General features: G+C 53.0%; 1 protein-coding gene across 3 annotated transcripts; it reads right to left on the bottom strand.

The window, feature by feature from the left end:
• Positions 1-7,107: 7,107 nt before the first annotated feature.
• PFAS (phosphoribosylformylglycinamidine synthase) lies at positions 7,108-24,261 on the bottom strand. Of its 3 annotated transcripts, none has more exons than XM_032617639.1 (28): positions 24,212-24,261; positions 21,151-21,310; positions 20,930-21,065; positions 20,355-20,460; positions 19,798-19,987; positions 19,604-19,709; positions 19,120-19,260; positions 18,877-19,001; positions 18,580-18,708; positions 17,827-17,958; positions 17,568-17,696; positions 14,200-14,273; positions 13,932-14,088; positions 13,584-13,645; positions 13,275-13,436; positions 12,911-13,036; positions 12,645-12,776; positions 12,167-12,397; positions 11,852-12,032; positions 11,690-11,773; positions 11,310-11,465; positions 10,970-11,089; positions 10,514-10,659; positions 10,188-10,395; positions 9,951-10,042; positions 9,757-9,871; positions 8,495-8,818; positions 8,085-8,395 (listed from the first exon to the last, which is right to left on the bottom strand). In XM_032617639.1, the coding sequence occupies exons 2-28, from the start codon at positions 21,290-21,292 to the stop codon at positions 8,085-8,087; spliced, it is 4,017 nt and encodes a 1,338-aa protein (XP_032473530.1). In that variant the 5' UTR covers positions 21,293-21,310; positions 24,212-24,261. The 3 variants fall into 3 exon arrangements, with proteins under 3 accessions (XP_032473531.1, XP_032473530.1, XP_032473529.1); XM_032617638.1 differs by having other exon boundaries at positions 21,151-21,307; positions 24,212-24,246; XM_032617640.1 differs by lacking the exon at positions 24,212-24,261 and having other exon boundaries at positions 7,108-8,395; positions 21,151-21,301.

A 24,261-nucleotide genomic window follows, 5' to 3' on the forward strand; every position in this document is an offset into this window, starting at 1 on the left:
GTCAGTGCTCTGTACCATTTCTTCATAAGGCCCCTGTGTCTGGAGGTAGTGAGCTACACACGTCCCCACCACCCTCAGAATGAGTTACGTATTCTTCCGACTAAGTTCTGGCAACTCCCAGTGTTGACTCCTTAACCTGCCCTCCTGCATCTCACACCTGTTTCTCAGCATTTATTCCAGAAGAGGGAGGAGGAGGCAACTTGGACGTGGTCAGATGGGACAGGTGGTGTGTGGTGGTGGACATCCCCCTGGTGACCTGCTTAGAGTCTGAGGGAGGTGGGGGTGAGGGGCTTGGGGGTTGGTCCCATCACTGCGTTTCATAATCTGGTGGGTCCTCATGGAGAGGGGGATGCCCATCACATCCTCAAGGGTAAGGAGAGGTTTCCTCGGGCTGTGGCCCAGGCCAGGATCCTTGTGTCCTTAACCCAGTGGGGATGCCCCCTGTTCCTTCCCTTGGAACCTCCTATAAGGTGCCATTGGGAGTCCACGGGGCTGCAGCCTCCAAAGTGCCACATAACTTAGCTCTTTTCACCTGCTTTGCTTAGCCAAGCCATTTCCTTGTAACCTTCTGCAGGGGAGGTGTTTGGGAGTGGGGAGGGCTGTCTGTACTACGTTGGGAAAGGACCTAGGGGAGAGAAGGGTTTGCCTCGCTGTGAAGGTGGGGTCAGCAGAGCTAGGACTCAGTGGTGAGGAGAACAGGCTGACTCCCTAGTCCCTTCTGTTGCCCTGGATACCTTCCCAGGGGCATCCCAGGATGCTCCAGTGACTTGGGCAGTGGGAAGCCACTCAGCCTGTTAGACTGTAAGGTTAGTGGTGCCATTCCTTCTCAGCCTCCTCTTTTGCTGCTGACCCCTTCAATGTAGGGTTACCGGGCTCTACTCAGTCCTCCCAGATCACCTTCCCCACGCATAGGCCAGTGCCTCCCAAACCTTCATCTCCATCCCAGATCTCTTCTGACTACCTGGGGGACACCTCCATTTTTGTGTCCCACCGACACCTCAAACTCAACACGTCCTAAGCAGAGCACATCATCTTCCTCCCATATATGTGCCATCTCCCGTGTTCCTATCACAGTTAATGAAATTATCACCTACCCAGTGGTCCAAGCAAACAGTCTGGGCTTCATCATCAGCTCATCTCTCTCCTCCCTTCACATCCAGTGCCTGGTGATTCTACCTCCTGATGTCTCTTTTTTATATATATATAAATTTATTTATTTTTGGCTGCATTGGGTCTTCGTTGCTGCACGTGGGCTTTCTTTAGTTGCAGCGAGCAGGAGCTACTCTTTGTTGCGGTGCGCGGGCTTCTCATTGCTGTGGCTTCTCTTGTTGTGGAGCACGGGCTCTAGGCGCGTGGGCTTCAGGAGTTGTGGCTCGAGGGCTCTAGAGCGCAGGCTCAGCAGTTGTGGTGCACGGGCTCAGTTTCTCCGCGGCATGTGGGATCTTCCCGGACCAGGGCTCGAACCCGTGTCCCCTGCATTGGCAGGCAGGTTCTGAACCACTGCACCACCAGGGAAGTCCCTCCTGACATCTCTTGAGTCCTTTCATCCCTGTCCATCTCCACCGCCGCCACCCTAGTCCTGGCCAGCACTATTTCTGTCTGGAGCGTGCAAAGCCCTCTTATGGGACTCCCCACATCCTCTCCTGTCTTCCTCCTCTGCAGCTGAAGTGATCATGTCTCTCCCTAATATAAACCCATTTGGGTGGTTTCCCATTGCTCTTAGGATAAGAGCACATATCTTCGGCTTTCCCTCCCTCCCCTCTCCTGTGACCAGCCGCTAGTCATCCCTCAGGTGTCAGCGAATCCTTCCCTGATCCAGAGAGTCTGGGCTGCATCCCCTGCTGTGAGCTCCCACCTGTACCCTGAGCTTCCTCTCAAAGATGTTTCATTGAAATTGTCTGCTTCACGGCCCTCTCCCACTGTGTGTGCACCTGCCCAGGGAGGAGGCCCTTGACAGTTTTCTTACCTGAGTGACAGATGGGGCGGGGCTCCCTGTTTCACACCCTTTGTCCCATTCTCTAGCCAAGGGCTTCTCCTCTAGCCTGAGCAGACAGAGGAAGCTGCACAAAGCCACCCGTCCTGGGGGAAAACGGCCCACAGTCGCTGGCACTCCTAGTGGACTGCTCACATAGGAAGGTCTTTCCTGAAGCCCAAGAGAGGTCTCTAACCCAGGCCCCACCGCAGCAGTGCCCGAGGCTCCACCATCTGGCTGTTTGCTTCTCCCAAATGTCTAATGACAGGCTGAGGATTTCTTTGATTTCCGCCCCAGGGTCTTGCATGCAGAAGGTGCTGGGGAAATAAATACAGCTTGTGGGACCCCGGGGCCTCTGAAGGCTCAGCTGCTTTGGGGGACACCCTCCTCCCACAGGCTCACAACTGTCTGGCGTCCACCTCCTTTTTTCCTTTCTACCCCTGTTGTCCACACCTGGGTTTGGGCGGTGTGTCCCAGGTGCTATTTGGAGGGACGCCCAGGGGTGCGCTGGCCTGTTAGAGAGGCTGGGAGCCTCTCTGGAGAAAGCGGCCTTCTCCAGGGGTCCCATCCAGACCCCTGCACACACGTCCCCCACTCTGTGCCTGGCCCTCCTGGAGCCCTCCTTCAGCACATATCAGGCTGAAAGGGATGAACGCATGCTCGGTTCAGTGCCGTGTCTTTTTCCGTGAAATTGAAGGCCCTGTTGGCTGCCAGGCAGGTGTTAAGACAGAGACAAGACTTACTGGTTCTCCCTGTCTCTCCACGCCGCCCCCACCCGCCCCAACACATGCATACACTGTCCTTCATTTGACATGAGGACAAGAGCTTGCAACTTTGAATGACTGGAGGAATGAAGTCAAAAAGGAAAATGCTTGAGGACTTGCAAAGCAAAGCCACCCATAAGCCCAATTCACTAAGTTCACTCTTCTATTAAGGAAAAAAATGTGTATCAACCTTTACTAACTTTAACATTCACATTTATTCCTTTGTTCAACATATATTTATTGAGCACCTCGTAGGTGACAGGCATCGTGCTAGGTGGTAGGATACAGTGGAGGGCAGAAATGGAGTTCCTGCTCTCGTGGAGTTTACGCTTTACTGGGGAGACGACTCGTTGAGCAAAGAAACACATCGTTCAACGTAAGATCGCAGTGGTAAAAAAAAAAAACAAAACCCAAAACAAAACAACAACAACGAAAGATTGCAATGCTGAAAAAGAAATTACAACAGTGACTTGGGCTAGAAAAGGAGGTGTGTGATGCTACCGTAGGAGCCTCCAGTATCTAACGAAGAATTTGGTCAGAGAGCTGTTGACTGATGAGACCCCAAAAAAAGACAAGACTTAGGTTTGGACATTATCGTTAACAGTCTTGTTTCAGACCTCGGGTGTAGTGAGCTGAGGTCACCATACTCCTTCTGTTCACGGTACATTATTATCATTGCTCCACTTGGGAGCCCGCTCTTATTACCTTTGGTCTCTGTTTCTCATTCTGATTCCCCATTTCCCTCATAGGTGGGTAATGCTGAATTTCCAATGGGACAATCTGCCCTGTTGTCTGGCTTTCTCTGGGAAAGCTGATGGGTTGGGATTTTGTCAAATGGGAATGATGAAAAGATACTGGGTCAAGTTGAAGGACACTGGAAAAGCTGTTACTGGAAGTTGGATAAGGAGGGGAAAAGAGGGAAGAAATGGATTGGGGGAAAGATGTGATTGAGCCGGAGGTCCTGATGACTTTGAGATCCGAGTACTGAAGAGGAAAATGCATGATGGAGGGAAGGGAGGTTATGGTCAGAGGTAGGGTGCTTGAGTGAGTGTGGAAATGAAGCACATCTGAGTGATGACAAAATTCCATGGCCGAGGTAGAATGGAGGAAGTCATTGGAAAAAAGTTCAGGTTGCACCCCTGCCTTTAAGAACACGTAGAAGTTGTATACATCATTTTCTCTTCTACCAATCAGAATTTAGTCACAGGGAATTCCCTGGTGGTCCAGTGGTTAGGACTCCATGCTTCTACTGCAGGGGTCACAGGTTCAATCCCTGGTCAGGGAACTAAGATCTCACATGCCACGTGGCATGGCCAAAAACAAAACAGAATTTAGTCACAGCTGTAAGGGACACTGGGAGATGTCATCTTTATTTTGGGCAGCCACAACCCCTGCTAGAATACTGGAGGGTCCTATTTCTAGAAAGCGGAATCAGATATCAGGGAACAGCTGGCATCCCCTTCTACAGGGAGTGATGGGGAAGTCAGCAGAACACAAAGTAGGGGGTGAAGGTGATATAGAATGGCATGAACCTAAAATGGGCAAGATTTTCTTCGAAGGGGGTGGAGAATTATCTGGGAGTGGTACAGAGAGGACCCAAACCCCAACTCCCTGGCCGGAGGAAGGTGAGATGAGGTTTGAGAATAAACGCCACCACATGGAGGGGCTGTGGAGTGGCTTTCAGAGCAGTTGGTTTCCCAGGAAGGCAAAGAGAGGCAGAAAAGAGCTAGCCGGTAGTTTGCTAGACGGCCTTTGGGAGAGGTGGGGAGATAGAAGCTGGGTTGGGACCAGCAAGGACAGGGTTGTGAGGCTTCTGGATAAAAACAGAAGCTGAGCTGACTTGGTTTTGGTAGTGTCCGAGGGTGCGTCTTGCTTGGCCAGGGTAATCTAAACCAGAAACCTCTCCAACTCCAAAATGCATGAATTTACCTATCACAGCCAATCAGCAGGGTACCTCACATACCATCCTTCTGCTTTTGCGTCAAGCGCTTGTAAACCTGACATCCAAGACTTGGTATCAGCCCTCAAAATTGTGCATTTGAGATTACACACACACACACACACACACACACACACACACACACACGGCTTCCTAGCATCAGGGAGAAATACTGAAATGCCAAAAATGATCCCTACTCCCACAGACTGCTCAGGGTAGGTCAGTTTGCAAAGCAATGAGAAAAAGACCTGAAACAGTTATTTTCTCCATAGCCGTGATTCAACACTGTTTCATCAGTCTCTCCTTAGGCTACTCTACTAGGAGTGCACTGCTCAGCCTGCCCTCAGGGATCTGAGAGTCCAGTCTCCATTCTCAGGGAAATTTCTTTAACCAAGATGTTGAGCTATTCAGGGGGAAAAATGACTTGAGCTGTACGACAGGACAGTCACAGCGGTCACAAGGAAGTGGCCTTTACACACACTCCTGTGAGCAAAGGGAGCAAGGACAGCTGTCAGCAAGAAGTCCTGACAGTGCTGCCTCCGGAAATGTGATTGCAGGGCAGTAGGAAGCAAATGCTGCAATTTGTTTAACCTTAATTCTTCCTTTGTTTTCAAAAGGGAGGGTGGCTATCAAGTACTTTGCTGAACTCTTATGAAAAATAATTTAGTTACATATAAAATGCCTAGCATATGCTTGGTTCATGGTAGGTGCCATATACAGATACTATTTTTTTTCAGCTTTATTGAGATATAGTTGACATATAACATTATGTGAGTTTAAGGTGTACAAAGTGTTGATCTGATACACTAGCAAGTGATCACCACCATACCGTACACCTGCATCACACCTTACACCTGCATCACATCGCATAATTCCTACTTCTTTTTCCTGGTAAGAACATTTCAGATCTACTCTGGTAGCAACTTTCAAGTATATGATACAGTATCATTAGCTATAATCACCATGCTGTACCTTAGATCCCCAGAGCTTGTTCATCTAATATCTGGAAGTTTGTACCCTTTGACCAACATCCCCCTTTCCCCCATCCACCATTCTAGTCTCTGTTTCTGAGTTCAGCTTTTTTTAGATTCTACATATAAGTGAGATCATATTGTACTTGTCTATCTCTGTCTGACTTACTTCACTGAGCATAATGCCTTCAAGGTCCATCCATGTTGTCGCACACAGCAGGATTTCCTTCTTTCTTGTGGCTGAATATTATTCTGTTGTGTATATATATATATATATATATATATATATATATATACACATCGCATACAGGTATTATTTTATTTATTATTATTTATCTATTTATGGCTGCGTTGCGTTGGGTCTTCGTTGTTGCGCACAGGCTTTCTCTAGTTGTGGAGAGCAGGGGCTACTCTTCGTTGTGGTGTGTGGGCTTCTCGTTGCGGTGGCTTCTCGTTGCGTAGCACAGGCTCTAGGCACATGGGCTTCAGTAGTCGTGGCTCATGGGCTCAGTAATTGTGGCTCACGGGCTCTAGAGCACAGGCTCAGTAGTTGTGGTGCACGGGCTTAGCTGCTCCGCGGCATGTGGGATCTTCCTGGACCAGGGCTCAAACCCGTGTCCCCTGCATTGGCAGGCGGATTTTTAATTTTTATTTATTTATTTTTGGCTGTGTTGGGTCTTTGTTGCGGAGCACGGGCTCTAGGTGCGTTGGCTTCAGTAGTTGTGGCACACAGGCTCAGTAGTTGTGGCTTGTGGGCTCTAGAGCACAGGCTCAGTAGTTGTGGCACACGGGCTTAGTTGCTCCACGGCGTATGGGATCTTCCCGGACTAGGGCTCGAACCCGTGTCCCCTGCATTGGCAGGCGGATTCTTAACCACTGCGCCACCAGGAAGTCCCACAGATATTATTTTAAAGCCTATTAGACCATAAACTCCCTGGTGGCAGCGACAGTGCTTGGCACTGTAGCAAACCATCGAAAATTAATGGAATGAATGAATGAACGACTGAAAGAATAAATGCATACTAAAGGCTCAGTGCTAGGGATAAGGAAGGGAGCTGCTAAACTAGGAGAAGCAAAGATCAGGAATATTGAGTTCAGAGGCCAGCACCAGGGCAGTCCTATGACTCAGCTGGAGACACTGTCACAGAAGCTGCCAACGACTGCTTACACTTAGCACAGCACTGCATTTAAAAAGAAGAACCAAGGGCTCCCCTGGTGGCGCAGTGGTTGAGAGTCTGCCTGCTGATGCAGGAGACACGGGTTCGTGCCCCGGTCCGGGAAGATCCCACATGCTGCGGAGCGGCTAGGCCCGTGAGCCACGGCCGCTGAACGTGCGCATCCAGAGCCTGTGCTCCGCAACGGGAGAGGCCACAACAGTGAGAGGCCCACGTACCACAAAAGAAAAAAAAGAAGGGAGAAAGGGCAAACTTGATAGCTTATCTCAAAAAAGCTACTAATGAGTAATAGTTGGCCACTGCCTTTTTATTATGAAACAAATGTCTCATGACTTCTTATGTGTACCATATTTAAATTGATCTCATATAGCAGAATTCAGATCATGAACGGATGATGTAGTATTTCTGTCCTGATTTGAATAAGATTGGCTTGTGGCTAAATGAATATGGTCAGCTTTTTGAATTTTGATAGTAATTCTGGCTCAACGAGTACTATCACTGTTTTCCCCTTCTAAAGAGATGATTAAACTTGAATAAGGAATGTTAAACTTTTCAGGGATATGGTGAATGCCTTCTCAAACCCTATAGGAGATTGGTTTTAGATTTAGATTTCTGTAACTGGTTATATTAATATATTTAAATACTGAGAAGCTCCCTTCACTGTCTCATAGATGAGCAAAATTCACCTGTGTTTCAAGTCGTGTTCATTTGCCTGTTAAAGTAAGGGCTGAAGATACACTGACAATGTCCATTTTATCTTTTTGGTCTTAACTATGCCAATTTAATTAAAATTCTCTATCTAAAGTTTAAAAAATAAAATAAAAATAGAAAGAAGAATCCAGAAAGCTTCTGCTGTTTTCCAGATGAGCACGCTGAGTTCCTGAGTTGCTTTGCTTTTGTCCGCCCCCATCCCCTTAAACCCCGACGAGGAAGGGGGGCATAGGACATCCCTCCGAGCTCAGGTAAGTGACATAAGTGATGTGGGGCAATGGAACCCCTCCCCCCATGCATCCTAACTTCCCACCGCAGGCTCTTTTCTCTGAACCGCATGTTGCTTCCCAGGCCCACAAAGGATAAAACGTGTTAGAACAGAACTGAAAACAAATCCAACAGCGTAAGGCATAGACAGATTCATAAAATTAGCCAAGGTTTCTTGGGGCATTTTGGTCCTTGTCTGTCCAAGACACACAGAAATAATATGAGGTACTTCTAAAGACACCGTGGGTGAAAACCACGGGGCCCAGGGGAGTCTCCCCGGCCTGCTCAGCAGCCTCCTTCCCGGGTCCAGTTTCGGGCATTGATGAAGAGCTGGAGCCAGGGGGAGGTGGTCATAGTGTCAAACGGAGGGGGTCGCCACGCCCACTGCCAAGGCCTCACAGACCGCTCAGGGTGAGGCATGAGAGCCAGGTGGCGGCCATCGGGGGAGCAGATGCCAGCCATGCCCCCTGGGGACCCGTTGGGATTCAGGGGGTACTGTTCCGTGGGGTTGCCGTCATCGTCTGCCCAGTGCAGCGGAGCCAAGCCCCTGGCCTCAATCTGGGCTTGGAGTTCCGGGGAAGAAAATGCCATGTAACCTGGGGCAGAAGGAGGGAAGGAGAGACGTGAGAGCAGAGCTCCCTGGCGTCCTCCCTGACCCTTGCCCTCAGGCCCTCCCCGACTCCCCGGAGCCTGACCTTCCCCGTGGGCGCTCCAGACGGGCAGCACGGCACCCTCCATCCCTCGCAGCATCAGGGCCGGCCCGGGCCCCACTCGCACGCTGGCCCAGCGCGACTCGAAGCGCCCAGACCGGTTGTGGCGCAGCAGGAGGCCGGGCCGGGCCGGCCAGGACTCGTGGCCCATCTCTGCCGCCTCGTCACCAGGACTGCCTCCCACCCAGCCCAGCAGGGCCAGCAGCTGGCAGCCGTTACACACGCCCAGGCTGAAGGTGTCTGGCCGCTGCCGGAAGCGCCTCAGCTCAGCCCCGGCCTGGGGGTTAAAGGTCACAGCGGCTGCCCACCCTAGGAGGGAACAGGAGGCTGGGGTGAGCCCCGGAATGAGGGGGGCCCGTCGCCTTTCCATCCCAGCGTGCCCCATTACACTCGCCCAGGACCTCCCTCCTTTGCAGAGCTCAGGGCAAACGCCGGGGAAAGAAATCAGGTTTAACTGATTGAAACAGATGTTGCCAACTCCTGGGCCTGAGACGGCCCATGACGAGTTTTCTGCTTAGGCCGCAGAGCATTTTCAAAATTTTTTATTCAGTTGCCTAATATTTAATCAGGATTTCTGGCTTGTCTTGAGAAACAGAAAGATCTGGCTGTGCCAAGCCTGCTTTCCGACAGGACAGCCTGCTGGAGCTGAGTAGCAGCTGCCGCTTCTGACAGGGCACAGGCCTCCGGGCTTGGCACAGTGCCACCCAGCCCACCTGCCTCACAAGCTACCTGCAGAGGGCTTCCCTGGTGGTGCAGTGGTTAAGAATCCACCTGCCAATGCAGGGGACACGGGTTCGAGCCCTGGTCTGGGAAGATCCCACATGCCACGGAGCAACTAAGCCCGTGTGCCACAACTACTGACCCTGCGCTCTAGAGCCCGCGAGCCACAAATACTGAGCCCGTGTGCCACAACTACTGAAGCCCGCGTGCCTAGAGCCCGTGCTCCGCAACAAGAGAAGCCACCACAACAAGAAGCCTGCGCAATGCAATGAAAGGTGGCCCCCGTTCGCTTCAACTGGAGAAAGCCCGCGTGCAGCAACGAAGACTCAATGCAGTCAATGAATGAATGAATGAAAAAAAAAAAGGCTACCTGCAGGCCTGCTGGCGGCTGGCCCAGAATGAATGCGCTCACGCTCCCCCAGCCAGCCTTATGGAGGCGAGAGGCCAGTTCTCAGTCAAGGTAGAAGGGGGCTAAGGCAGCTCTTCAGGAACGTGCGGGGAGCGAGTGGGCAGGGCCGCACACCCACCTTTGGCAGAGCCCAGGACGTCCGCGTAGCTGAAGCCGCCCACGAAGGCCATGCCTTGGAACGTGTCCAGCCTGACGGCTCCAGAGCAGAGGTCCTGCATGGTCACGTCCCAAACCTGGCAGGAGGGGGAGGGCAAGTGTCAGACGGCCCATGGCCCAAAGCCCAGCCCCGGCTCTGCCGGGCAAGCTGCTCACCTCAAACCCAGCCAAGTGGAAGGCATCGGCCATCTCCCGGTCTCCGTTACTGCCTTCTTCTCGAAAGATGGCAACGCGGGGGGCGGGGCCACCTGGGGGGAGGAGTGTCCTTGTGCCAGAGGGTTACTTCCGCACCCCAGCGCCCCAGACACCTTGTCCAGGGCAGGTCCCGCATCCAAGCCTTGGGCTCCTCCCCAAAGTGCCCAGGCAGCCAAGCCACTACACACATTTCCTCACCAGGCTCATGAGGCACGGAAGCTGTGGGAAAGGTGGGGGGCAGGCAGTAGGTGGGCCCCGTCCGCTCCCTCAGCCCCCCTTCTTCCTGGGCCACACAGTGGGGCTCTGCCTGCAGCCGATCCAGCTGGAAACTGGTCTCCTCCCAGAGGGCTCGTAGCTGCCCAACGGGCTCCTCCAGAACGACAGCCCCGTTCACTGATACCCGGACCTAGAGAGGGGGGCAGATCTTTCAGGGGCTGAGAGCAAAGATGTCCACGTTGGGCCCCCTCCAAGCCTGGCAAACCACGACCTTCCCTCTGCAGGCCTGCCATTCCTCACTTCCTCACCATGGCGTGGGGCCCGGTGCTGCCCGTGCGGCCCAGCTCCAGGCAGTGGAGGCCAGCCTCCCGGTAACGTGTCAGCACTTGGGCCAGGTCTGGCTCTTGCACCTCCAGCACCAAGCCTGGCTCCTCAGCGAACAGTACAGGCAGCGCTGGGAGAGTAACAGAGGGGTCAAGGTGACTAGGGTATTGCCAGGGACTCAAGAGGTGGAGTCAGGTGGCTATGGCTAAAGGAACGAAGGCAGGGGTCAGGGATGGGGTGAGGCCTGGGAAAGCAGGACCAAGGATGTGGCCTCAGGGTCTGCAGGAGGTTTCAGAGGTGCCACCTGGCTCAGTGGTCAGAAAAGACAGCAAGGGACTCAGGGGAAAAGGAGTTGGAGATACTCTACTCTTTAATAGGACATGGGGTCCGCAGGATGGGGCAGGCAGCCCAGGCTGGAACCTAGACCTCAGGCTCCTCACCATTGACCCCAGTGGCAGGGACGGCCACCTCTATCCCACAATTCCCAGCAAAGGCCATCTCTAGCAGGCAGGTGATGAGACCTCCATCACTGACATCGTGGCCTGAGCAGAGGAGGCGGTCTGGAGGAAGGAATAAAATGCTCGGCAGCCTTGGGACCCAAACCTGGCGGCCCCGCCTCCCTTCTGACAGTCGGGAGGGGGCGGGGGCGAGAGTGTGGGCTCGCTCAGAGAACCAGAGAGAAGGGCGTCAGACCCCTCTTGGCCCCCCCGCACACGCTCAGCTGGTCAGTGCCTGCCCCATGTCAGCCACAGGCACCGTCTCCTTCAGGGCCTCACTCACCTTTCAGCAGCCCCTGGGTGATGCCGAAGGCTCGCACCAAGTTCTCGGGAAGGTCCAGATCGGGAGGCTGCTCGCCGAGCTGGGAGAAGCACTGGGCCAGAGCTGTGCCCCCGAGCCGATGGCGCCCAGGACTCAGAGGCACGTAGAGCAGGTGGCCTGGGGAGACAGGGGCGCGGTGAGGGGAGATGGCTGGCTCAGGAGAAGCCCTCCCGCCGTGCTCACTGAAGTTCCCAGGACGTGGTGAGGCACCCAGACCACCAGCCCCAGAAGGCACCATGCCCCAGTGCTGAACGAGGGGGCCCAGCACTCACGAAGCAGACCCCAAACAAAGGACCAGGCTGTGAATCCACAGTGCACCGAGGAGAGGGAAGAACCCATACCTCTCCCTCCGGGACACTTGAGGTCTGGGGTCACAGTGGCTGTAATGTCTGGACAGACAGCATAGGCTGAGATGACCAGCGACCCTGCAGAGCAAGGAGTGGAGAGTGAGGCGCAGCCTGGCCCACAGACCCGCCCCTCGCCCTTGGGCGCCCAGAGCTCACCAGGAGCCCGCACGGTCTCAGCGCCAACCCGGGCGGCCATGCTGAGGGAGTCCTTGCCACCATCCACTGCCACACCCAGGGCCGCCATCACGGCTGCCACAGCCCCACAGGCGTCGGCCAGAGCCGCGCCCTCCCCCGGGAGCTTGGCCGCCCACATCCAGTTCCCGCTGCATTTCACGTCCTGGGAAGTGGCAGAGACTCGTGTTCGGGAGGGAGGGCGGTGTGGCGAGGCTGCGGGCAGAGGGTGAGCAGGCGGAGGTCGCGCCTGCGTCCCAGAGGCCGAGGGCTCCAGGGCAGAGGCTGCAGGGGACTCACCCGGAGGTCGGTGACCAGAGCAAACACCAGGTTGGTGAGGGCTTCGGCCACAGCCAGCCGGGCAGCAACCTTGGGGTCCAGCAGGCTCTTGACGGGCTGCTCTCCCAGGGCTGTGGCAGCCCCTACAAGCTCCTGGTGACTCAGTGCCACCACCGCCACGTCTGCCAGAGGGGTCTGCAGGGGTCCCACACACTGCTGCTGTGCCACCAGGCCGCCCACGGAGCGGTCCACCTGCGGAACCAGGTGGAGTTAGCAAGAGGCCAAGGGACAGGGACAAGGGGGTGGAAGGAGGCCTGGCTCACCCTGGACACAACAAGGCTCGGGGTGGACAGCAGGGGCTCAGGCCATCGGGGTAGCTGCCCTACCCCTGCCACGTCCCCCTCGGGCCCGGTGGGCTCCCACAGCCGTCCCCTGGGCTGGGCGAGCACAGGGAAGGGCGCAGAGGGCTGAGAGGGCAGAGCAAGGGTGCGGGGCAGACCTTGCTGGTGAGGTAGCGCTTGCTGGCCACCGCAGGCAGCCTGAGGACCCGCGCCAGGGCCTGGCGCACGCTCAGCCCTGGGGGCAAGGCCAGGGGCCGCAGCACGGGGAGACTCCTCTGGAGGAAGAACTCCTGCAACACAGGTGGCAACAGTGGTGTGAGCACCTGGGGAGGCGCTGGGCACACAGGTGACAGAGCACGTGTAGGGCAGATGATGGTCTGAAGGGCTGGGCCAGAGAAGGAGAAACCTCCCGCCCCCCACATACCTTCCGGGGCATCTTGCCCAGCACCCAGTCCAGATCCAGGTCCACAGGGGTCGGGGGAGGTGTTGGGGGGGCATCCCCCTGGCCATCTCTTCCCATAGGACACTCCCGATCATCCACCAGCACTATCTGTAGACCACAGGGACACCGCCCAGAGAGAACGAGACAATGACCACCAGCAGGGAATAAACACTTCTGGAAAGCCGGGCAGAGGTGCTCTGTCCACCCCACTTGGCTTCTCCTGTTGAGCCCCCCGGCCCCACGCTGGTCCCCATGGCGCCCATGCTCTCGTCTCTTTCCTGAGACACTCTCCCTCCTGGGCAAGCCCACGCACAGCATCTGTTACCAACTCCCTGAGCCAACTCACCCTCCTGTCTCCCGTGATGGTGCCCACAAAGCAAACTGGGCAGCGTTCCCGGGCGCTGACACGACTCAGGAAGTCCCGGTCGGGGAGCCTCAGCAGAAGTGCATTTGACTCCTGGTACTCTGCCCCCCAGATTTCCAGGGCATTCAGGGTCGGGTCCCCGAGCTGCACATCCATGGGGGAGGACGAAAGGGAAGGGTCAGCGGGTGCTCCCAAGTCTCATGTTCTTGCTGGGAGTGGGGGACAGATGGGTGGGGCCGGCTGGGACTGACAGGGGCAGGGAGACAATCAGACTTCAGGGAGGAGACCCACCTGGAAGCGGCTGGTATAAATGATGGCTCCGGCTGGGTCACTCAGCTCCTTCAGGACGTTGCCTGGTGAGAGGGTTTCCGGGAGAGGCTCTCATCTGGCCCTGGTCAGTACCGGGCAAACAAAAGGCCGTTCCCAGCCTCCAAAGGAGCCCCTAATTCTGTGCATCCCTGTTTGAACCGCTACTGCACCCTCTCCAGCGACTACCCTGAGCCTGTCCAAAACGTGTAGTGGGTGCAGAGTGGGGCCCAGAGCTAGCTGGTTGGTTGCAGATCCGCGATACCTCTCCCCAGACTGAACCTGGCAGGAGACCAGGTAGGCCTGGTCCTCCGTCCCAACCCCTCCTCTCACCGTTGCCGCCGGCGCCCTGGTCATGAAGGCTGCAGATGGGGTTTCCTCCGGGGGCCTCCACACAAGCCCGGATCACACGGTTCATCTTCTGTTCCATCTCCGGGTCTCCCCGCTGCACAGCCCCAAAGTCCAGGTCGCTGGCATTGTCTCCCTGCACCTGGGAGGACAGATGGCACATCTCAGCTCAGGGGGGCTGGGAGCTCACACCCCACCCATGCATGGGGCCCAGAGATGTCATGGAGTTGGCACCTGAGCTATTTGCACTTGCCTGCACGGACGAAGCAGCTCCGCCCCCGACTCCAATCCTGTAGACAGGACCCCCAACCTTCACAACATCCATGCCTGCGAGGAAGGAGGGCTGAATCAGAACACCCGGGAAGTGACCAGACGTGTGAGAACGAAGCAGTGTGAGGATAAAGGGAAGCTGGTATTAGAGGACAGCAATCAAAATTCTTTGATTGGGTAAATACACTTTGAGGAATTTACCCTCCAGATTTATTCACACAGGTACAAAGCACCTACGTACAAAATTAAATACTGCAGCATTATTTGTATTACCAAACACAAGAAATAATCTAAATGCTAACAACAGAGAACTGGTTAAATAAATTATGGTATAAGCCATATAATGAAAAACTAAGCCACCGAAACAGAATTTTTTTTTTTGGCTATGCCACACGGCTTGCAGGATCTTAGTTCCTCAGCCAGAGATTGAATCCAAGCCCTCAGCAGTGAAAGCACAGAGCCCTAACCGCTAGAACGCCAGGGACTACCCCCGAAAAAGAGAGTTACATATGAATATAATGAAGTAATCTGATCTCATCAGTATGAAATGATCTCCAAGTACATTGCTAAGCTGAAATAAAGCAAGGTGCAGAAGTACGCCTACCCACTTGGAACAGCATCAACAAGAATAAAATACTTAAGACTTACACACTGAAAATTATGAAATATCTTAGGAGGCCTAAACAGATTGAAAGAGATCTCATGCTTATAGATCGGAAGACTTCATATTGTTACAATGGCAATACTCCCCGAAGCGAACTGCAGAGTTAACACAATCAGCCACCTTTTTCAAAGAAACTGACCGGCTGATCCGAAAATTTATATGGAAATTCGAGGGACCTAGAACAAAGCCAAAACAATCTTGAAAACGAAGAACAAAATTGAAGGACTCATACTTTCTGCTTTTAAACTTACTGCAAAGCTACAGTAATCAAGACAGTGTGTTACTAGCAGAAGGAGACAGGTCGATAGATAGATAGGTCATTGGAATAGAACTGTGAGTCCATAAATGAGCCCAAACATTTATAGCCAACTGATTTTTGGCAAGAGTCCCAAGACAATTCAATGGGGGTAAGAACAGTTTTTTTCAAAAAGGATTTTGTTAGAACAACTGGATATCCACATGTGAAAGAAGGAAGTTGGATCCCTACTTCATACCATATACAAAAAATTCAAAATGTATCAGAGACCTAAACGTGAAAGCTAAAAGCTATAAAAGTATTACAAGAGAATATATGAGTCAATCTCGGTGACCTTGGCTTAGGCAGTGGTTTCTTAGTCATGACACTATAAGCCAGAAGCCACAAAGAAAAAATATACAGATAAATTATACTTTACCAAAATTAAAAACATTTGTGCTTCAGGGGACACCATGAAGAAAGTAAAAAGACAACCCACAGAATGGAAGAAAATATTTGCAAATCATTTACCTATCAGATAAGGGGCTAGTACCCAGAATATGCAAAGAACTCTAACTTACACTCCAAAAAAAAAAAAGACAAACCAATTTAAAATTGGCCAAGGACACGAACAGATATTTCTCCAAGGAAGCTATACAGATAGCCAAGAAACAGGAAAAGATGCTTAACATCCTGAGTCATTAGGGAAATGCAAACCCAAACCACCATAAGATACTACTTCACATCCACTATGATGGCTATAATCAAAGAGACAGATAAGCGTTGGCAAGGATCTGGAGAAATCGGAACCTTCACGCACTGCTGAGGGGAATGTAAAATGGTGCAGCTGCTTCAAAGACTGAGTACAGTTATCATGTGACCTAGCAAGTCCACTCCTAGTTACCTACCCAAAAGAATTCAGAACGTAAGTACATAGGAAAACTGGTACACAAATGTTTATAGCAGGGCTTCCCTGGTGGCACAGTGGTTAAGAATCCGCCTGCCAATGCAGGAGCCCTGGTCCGGGAAGATCCCACATGCCTCGGAGCAACCAAGCCCGTGCACCGCAACTACTGAGCCTGGGCTCTAGAGCCGGCGAGCCACAGCTACTGAAGCCCGTGCGCTTAGAGCCCGTGCTCCGCAACAAGAGAAGCCACTGCGATGAGAAGCCGGCGCACCACAATGAAGAGTAGCCCCCGCTCGCCACAACTAGAGAAAGCCTGCGCGCAGCAACGAAGACCCAGCGCGGGCAAAATTAAATAAATAAATAAAATGTTTATAGCAGCATGATTCATAATAGCCAAAAAGCAGAAACAACCCAAATGTCTACCAACCGATGAATGGAGAGACAAAATGATATAGCAACACGATGGAATATTATTCAGCCATAAAAAGCAATGAAGTACTGATATGTACTATAATATGGATGAACCCTTAAGACACCATGCAAAGTGAAAGAAGCCAAACACAACATTTATAACAGGGAAATTCATCGAGACAGAAAGTAGATTATTGGTTTCCAGAGGCCGAGGAAGGGGGCATGGGGAGTGACTGCTCATGGGTGCAGGGTTTCTTTCTGGGATGATGAAAATGTTCTGGAATTAGTGGTGATTGATGTACAACTTTGTGAATATGCTAAAACCACTGATTTGTACACTTTACAAGGGTAAACTTTATGTTACGTGAATTACATCTTAATAAAATGGTTATTAAAAAAATGGGTGGGGAATTCCCTGGCGGTCCAGTGGTTAGGACTCAGCGCTCTCACTGCTGGGGCCCCGGGTTCGATCCCTGGTCGGGGAACTAAAATCCCATAAGCTGCGCAGCGAGGCCAAAAAGAAAAAAAAAGGTGTGCACACGTGCTATTTGTTTAAACAAGGGGGGGCAAATATACACATGGGTCTGTTTATGTATGCAGGAAAAACCTCTGGTAGCATACAAAAGTAACCAATTAACATTGGTTATCTCTAGGGAGGGAAACTGGGTGGCTGAAGGTCAGGGGAAGGAGAGTTTCCACTGTATAACCTTTCTTTGCTTTTTAAATTCTGAGCCATGTGACAGGTCACCCATTCAATAAATGGTACCTGGCCTTTATCTTGATTCCACCACAGGTCCTAGCACGGTGCCCACCGATGGGTGCTCAGTAAATGTCGACCGATTGAACTGAGCTTGCAGATAAAAACAGGCCCTGGATAAACACTGGCTGCCTTGACTTAGCAGGGTGGGCCTCTGCCATGCAGAAGTCAACCCAGGAAGAAACAGGCCACACAGACTGAGCCTGCCCCACTGGCATAAAGCCCTGCCCTGCCTTGAAAGCCTGTACCGGGGAGAGGAGACATGAGCTGGGAGATAAAGAACAAACCACTGAAGTTCCTCTAAATTCCACTCCTGCGGCTGCCACGTGCTGGGGAGAAAGCTGGCTGGACCTGGTAGAGAGGTGGTGGGCTCTTACCTGGCTCTGGGGGCTCCTTGCTCACATGCTCAGCTTCCATGGACCCAATGCCTCCACTAAACATGATGGGCTTGATCCACTCACGCCGCTGGCCATCTGGGAGCTGGAGGCCCAAGGAACGGGCAAAGCCTGGAGCGTGGACGGCACAGGGACAGGGGACAGGGTCTAGTCGGCCAGGCTCCTCAGCGCTCACTGGGTCACACAACTCACCCCACCCCGCCTCTGGGACTGTTATCCCCCACGCCCCGGCAAGCCTCACCAGCCAGAACTGGTTCTCCAAACTTGTTGCCGTAGTCAGAAGCCCCATTACTGGCCTCTATGGCAATCTCCAGGGGTCGGGCAAAGTTCCCAGGATACTGGAAGCTTGGATCCTCCCAGGGCATACTGTAACCTGGGCAGGAAGGAGAAAGATGGGTGGACTGTAAAGACGGAAGATGGAGGAGTCACGGCCCTTCAGGAAGAGTCTGACTCTTGGGACCAGAGTTCTTAACACTTTCCAAGCAACTGGACTTTGGGACTTCCCTGGCTGTCCAGTGGTTAAGACTTCCCCTTCCAGTTCGGGGGGTGGGGGACGGAGGGTGTGGATTCGATCCCTGGTCGGGGAGCTAGGATCCCGCGTGCCTCGCAGTCAGAAAACCAAAGCATAAAAGCAGAAGCAATAAACAAATTCAACAGAGACTTTAAAAACAGTCCACATCAAAACAAAACAAAACAAAACAATTGGATTTGGGGGGCAGTTGATGGCCGTAAGTCCAACCCAGTACCACAATTGTTTTTGGCTAAGTAGATACTGGTTTATAAAGAAAATTGTGGTTCTGCAAAGCCAGATCTGGGTCTTCCTTGGCCTACTGTCCTCACAACCATTGTTGGCGAAAGGCCAGCTATTCTAGAGCCCTCCCTCCCAAGAAAAGGTACCCATGATGACCCTTTGGCCTAAGAGATAACAGTGTCCAGTGCCTGCCAGGACAAGGGATCTGGAAGGGGAGATGGGTAGAGAGGAAAGAGACGGGACCTGGGATGTGCAGGTTTCCAAAGCAATAGCCAGCCGTGCCAGCCACCACGTGGGCCCCGCGGCCTGTGCACTGGACATCTCGGATCCGGCCCCCTGTGCCAGTGGTCGCACCGCTGAAGGGGGCTACTCCTGTACAGAGAGAGGGAGGGTACGGGTACTGAAAAGGCAAACTCCACCTCTGACCACCGCACTGAGAGTAAGGACATGCAGCCAACCTGCTGGTCCCCAGGTGGGCCTGGGGCCTTTGCCCCACCCTATACTTTGACCCTGCCTATCCCTCCTGGGGACCCATCTCACCCGTGGGGAAGTTGTGGGTCTCTGCCGTGAAGACGACATGTCTCAGCCCCTGACGTTGCCGGAAGCAGCTTGGCCGTGAGGGGTCCTCGGGACGCAGGAATTGGACTTCCTTCCCCTGGATTGCACTGTGGACACATCCGTTCTGAGTCTCACTTCCTTCCTGGTGTATGCACCTACGCCACCAGAGCCTGGGGCCTCCCATTCCCTGGGTCTGAGGTCACCCCAGCTGAGGGCACAGCCCACCTGCTGTTGTCACAGAACTTGAGGACGTTGTTGGGGTGCGAGGATGCCTGGGTGCTCATGATGGACTCAAACAGCGAGTGTGCCAGCTCCTGCCCATCCACGTGGAGTCGGCCTTTGAAGAACCAGTGTCGGCTGTGCTCACTGCAGGGGGTGACGTGGGGAGGGAAAGGCAGGGTGGAAACATGGGTCATTTCTCAGGCCTCGCCATGTCTTCTCATCAGCATAAACGGCAGAATTACGGCCACAGGTCAAAACAGATTCCAGAAGTCATAAGCTTCCAACAGTCTGTCATTGTGGATGGTCCAGATCCAGCGTGAAGATAAAACCAAGATGTGAATGCAGACTACGGGATGGATGGGGAACCCAGGTACTCAGACAGACTCAGGGAGGCCCCTAGGCCAAGAGAGAGCCATGCAGAGTCCCTGCGGTCTTCCCTTCCAACCTCCCCGGGCTCAGACATCAGAATGTCCCCATTCCTCCCCACCTATTGGACTGAGCCAAGTCGAAGGCCTCCACAGTGCTGGGGTTCCGCTGCAGCTCCTGGAAGCGCTTGGTGTAGAAATCCAGGTCCCAGGAGTCTAGGGCCAGACCTAGGAGACAACCACCAGAAGAGCTGACTGTGGGACTCAGCACCCCTACTAGCCTGGCCTGGGCCTTCCTCCAGGGACCCCTGCGCACCTAGCTCCTGGTTGGCTTTCTCCAGGGCAGACCGGCCCTCGGCCAGTATGTCAATTGGGCCGCCGAGGGGTGCTGGGGTGCACCCCAGGGAGAAGCTCTGGATGGGACAGGGGAAGTGCTGCTCCATCATCCGGTCATGCAGGGTAGCCAGGGCGACGGCCTCCAGCTCAGCCGAAGGCGGGTGGGCAAACTAGGGGTGGAGACACACACAGAAGGCGAGGGGTGCAGGGTTGAAGAATGGACAAGATGGTCCACCCTCGTCCTCCAAGCCACACAGGACCAGCCCACTGCTAGCCTCTCTGGCACCTTTGTTCAGATTAGAAAAAGACGCTCCTTCCAGGCATGAGTCCCTGTCAGCACGCACAGATTAGTAAGGGGAGCACAGGCTGGGTTTCTGTCCTATTCACTCCTTGACCAGGTGGCCTCAGGCAGTGAACAACCTGCAAACAGGGCAGGCGTCAAAGCAGGAACGCCTCCCCCCGCTTCCTTAGAGTTTAGGACCCAAAATCTCTTCCGCTTCCTCCTCCTGATGCCCACCTGGCTGCCTACAAGCTCACCGAGAGCAGGTAGCGCCGGGTCGGCTCCACGCGGTCCACGGCCCCCAGCCCCGCAGCCTGGCACACTGACACGATGTTGCTGGATGTTGGCGTGGAGAAGTTCAGCCTGTGGATTGGTTAGGACCAGATGGTTAGAGCCCCAGCTGAGAAGGTGGATCCTGCCCACTGCTGTCCAGGCAATCTCCCACCTCTACCTACCACCCCCCCCGCACCTGCCCACACCGCTGGCCTCCAGCCTCAGACCTGGGCACCAAGAAACCTGCTTTCAAAGGTCATTCAAATCAAACCGTAACTGTTCCTGTAGCAACAAAATGCTTCAATTTCAACTTCTCAGGATACAACGTGTCATATTTCCAGAACATGCCTGGCAGCTGGCTCAGTCTTCAAAGGTATCTTCCCACATGGGGAAAGCATGTGCCCAGCTTTCTAGGCGGGGAGTAGGATGAAGGGAAATCAAGTCTCCCAAGGACCGCAAAAGGAGGAAGAGGAATGAAAGTGGAAGGGGTGGCAGTGTGTCTGGAAAGGCTGACGGGCTCTGGACCAGGGAACGAGCTACCCGAGGCTGAGACACGTGCCTGGGCCCGACCTCCAGCAGCAGGTCAGTGGGGCCGGGAAGGAGCCAGGACACCTGAGCGACATCGTCCAGTAACAAGGGGCAGCCAAACAGCCACGTCAGCTTCTTCATCTCCTCGGCGCTCGGGGAGGACTCAGCTGCAGGGAGACAGGGCAAGGACACCTTGAGACACTGCCCCTGGCACTTGGCACCTCTCCCAAAGAATCCAGTAAGTGGCCCAACCTGTCCAGTTCACATTGTAGCACAGCTCGGTCTTGACACCCTGCAGCTCTGGCAGTTCCCCTTGCAGCTTCCTTTGAGTATATTCAGAGGCTGCCCTCTCGTGGCCAGAGGGACGGACATAGAAGTGAAGGACTGAGGACATCTCTGTAGGTGTCCTCTGCTGGCGAGATGAGTTAGAAAAAATAACATTCACTAGAGCCTATCTGTTGAACTGATTTCAAGTTTCAAGGACAGCTGAGGCTGTGGAAGCATTAGGGATGTGGTGGGGGAAAGCAGTGGGGGCACTGAGGCATAAATGTATCCAGACATTTCCCGTAGTCAAGGCCACAGGACTGTGGGTACCAACCTAGCACTTTAGGAGTGGGAAAGCCTTCCTAAGGGAAATGGCATCTAAGCGTGAAGGATGAGCTGGACGGGGCTGGCCAGTGAAGTCAAGTGATAGTTCCTCTACTTCACTGTTTCAAAAGATTATCTCCCTGCTCAAGGTAAATCCAAAGCCTTTAGCCTGACAGTCAAAGGCTCTCCACATCTATTCCCCAACTACTTTTCAACTTCTGATCCCACTGCTTCTCGATAGGACCCTGGCTTTACTCACTAAACCCTGCCTAGCCTCCTCGCCATTCCTTTGCCCCATCCTAGAATGCCTATGCCTATCCCTATCCTGTCCAAAGCTTTCCCATTTTGTCAAGGTGAGTACAGGTCTCACCAACTCTGGGAGGCCTTCTTCACTGCTCCAGTGCTCAGGGACATCTCCCTCCTAGCAGAGCTGAGGGCTTCTGATCTGCACCATTTATTCATCTCTGATCTCTCTCTCTCTCTCTCCCTCTCTCCCCCTCCCCCCTCTCTCTCACACTCACACACACACACACACACACACACACACACACACACACAGGTCTCCCAGGTGTACACGCCCTCTTCCCAAGGAAGTGGGAGGAAAGGAAGCTCATTGCCTCGCTTCTTCACTTGGACAACTCATAGGCATCTCAAATCTAACTTACTCAAGGCTGACTTTGACTATTCTGTCAAGGTCACCAAAGACCGCAACGTTGCCAATCTAGAGGTCACTTAACTTCTTGCCTTATTCGACCTCTCAGCAGCATTTGACTTATGCATTCTCTACTTCCTGAAGCGTCCTCCTCTCTTGGCTTCTCGACACCACTCTCCTGATAGTCCTCTTCCTTCTGGTTGCTCCTTCTCGGTCACCTGTGCTGGCTCCTACTCTTCTGCTCCACCTCTAAATGGTGGGTGCCCAAGACTGTGCCCTTTGTTCTCTTCCCTCTAAATGTTCCTCCTAAGAGACTTCATCCGGACCTGTGGCTTTAAATACAATCTATTAGACTGAACCAATGAGACTGCCAGCATTCAAACATGTTTGGCTCAAAATGGCAATTTCACATGACTCGAGTTACTATCTGCCAACAGATTCCATAACTTTATCCAACTCTGACTCTCCCTGAAACTCCAGACTAGTACATTCAAATGCTTAGGTGACACTGCCATATAGATGTCTCATAAACACAGATAGCCTGTTCTGGCCAAAACAGAAATTTTGATTTATCGTTTCTCCAGACCTGTGGTTTCCCCCCATTTTCCCCACCTCGGTTAACACCACCATCATCCAATCTGTTGCTCAAGTCAAAAACACAGGAGTCGATCTTAATTTTTCTTTCCCTGAGCCCTCTCTATACCCAATCTGCCAGCGAATCCATTTCCAAACATATCCCAAATCTGTCCATGTCCTTTCCTCTCTGCTACCGTCACTCCAGTTCAAGTCAGTACCAGGACTCACTTGGACTAATGCACCAGTAGCCCTCCTGACCAGGACCCCTGATCCCACCGCTGCCCCAACCACAATCCACTCGCCACAAGTTAGCATAAATGAGATCATAGCTTATCACACACGGTATAACATTCCAACTCAGTACCCTGCTTTATGTTGTCTGGCCATTGCCTACCTCTCCAACCCTCTCTCACACCACTCTCCTTCTCGCCAACAGTGCACCAATCACACTGGCTTCTTTTCTATTACTGTTTTCTAACTTGCCAAGCTCAGTTCCGAAAGGCATTTTTCTCACCCTGCTATTTGCATGGCTAGCTTTCTTGTTATTTAAATTTCAGGTAAAATTCACCTCCTTGAAAAGGCCTTCCTTGACCAACTGCTCTGAAGTAGCCATTATGAGATGGTCTTATATTAATCTCCTATATGGTATTTATCACTATCTGACATTTTATTTTTAGCTCTGCCTTCCCCACTAGAACAAAATCTCGATGAGGGCATGAACTGTAGCTATTTTACCTCCATCGGATTACCAAGGCTTAGAATACCTGGGGCTTAAAAACCAAAAAATCTCAAACTTGTAGACTGACAAGTTGCTAACCAGGTCTCATTTCAGCAACCAATGTTCCTGCCAGATCGTGATTCCTCCCATTCTCAGCGCCCCCACCCAATGCTTATGACCCCCTTTATTTGTTTTTATTTTATTTTTTCCTTTGGCCACACTTCGTGGCTTGTGGGATCCTAGTTCCCGGACCAGGGATTGAACCCGGCCCTCGGTAGTGAGAGCACTGAGTCCTAACCACTAGACTGCCAGGGAATTCCCCTTATGACCCTTTTTAAAGTTAGGCGCCTCAGTTGTCCTCCATACCATAATTCCTTCACAGGAATTATCACAACCCGAAATCATTTTGTTTATTATACCAGTTGATTTTCGTCTATCATTCCCAGTGAAACAAAAGCTCCAAGAGCAAAGACAGGATTGTCTACATCAGAACTGTCTCCCCAAAGACCAGCATGGTACTTGACATAAAACAGGCTGTCAACGGATTTTTTCTTGGTTGAATGAATGGTCATAGAGTTGATGAGTTTACGTGGGGTCTCCCCTGCCAGGCGTCCAACAAACGCGAACGGACACCTGCACTAACGCGGGCACCCAGGCGCCCGCTGGGCGCAGCTCGGCCTGGTGGGGATCCTGCAGCGGCTTGGATCAGGTTTTGGGTGGGTGGCTACGGGGTGAAGCATATAGGGGTATCCGGGTTTGCGCGCGGTAACCATACGCACGTGGCAGCCGTTCTCGCAGTCCCTGAGCTCCTGGAATCCTGGCGCGCCCA

This window comes from Phocoena sinus, chromosome 20 (assembly GCF_008692025.1).
Source record: "Phocoena sinus isolate mPhoSin1 chromosome 20, mPhoSin1.pri, whole genome shotgun sequence".
NCBI classification, from domain to species: domain Eukaryota; kingdom Metazoa; phylum Chordata; class Mammalia; order Artiodactyla; family Phocoenidae; genus Phocoena; species Phocoena sinus.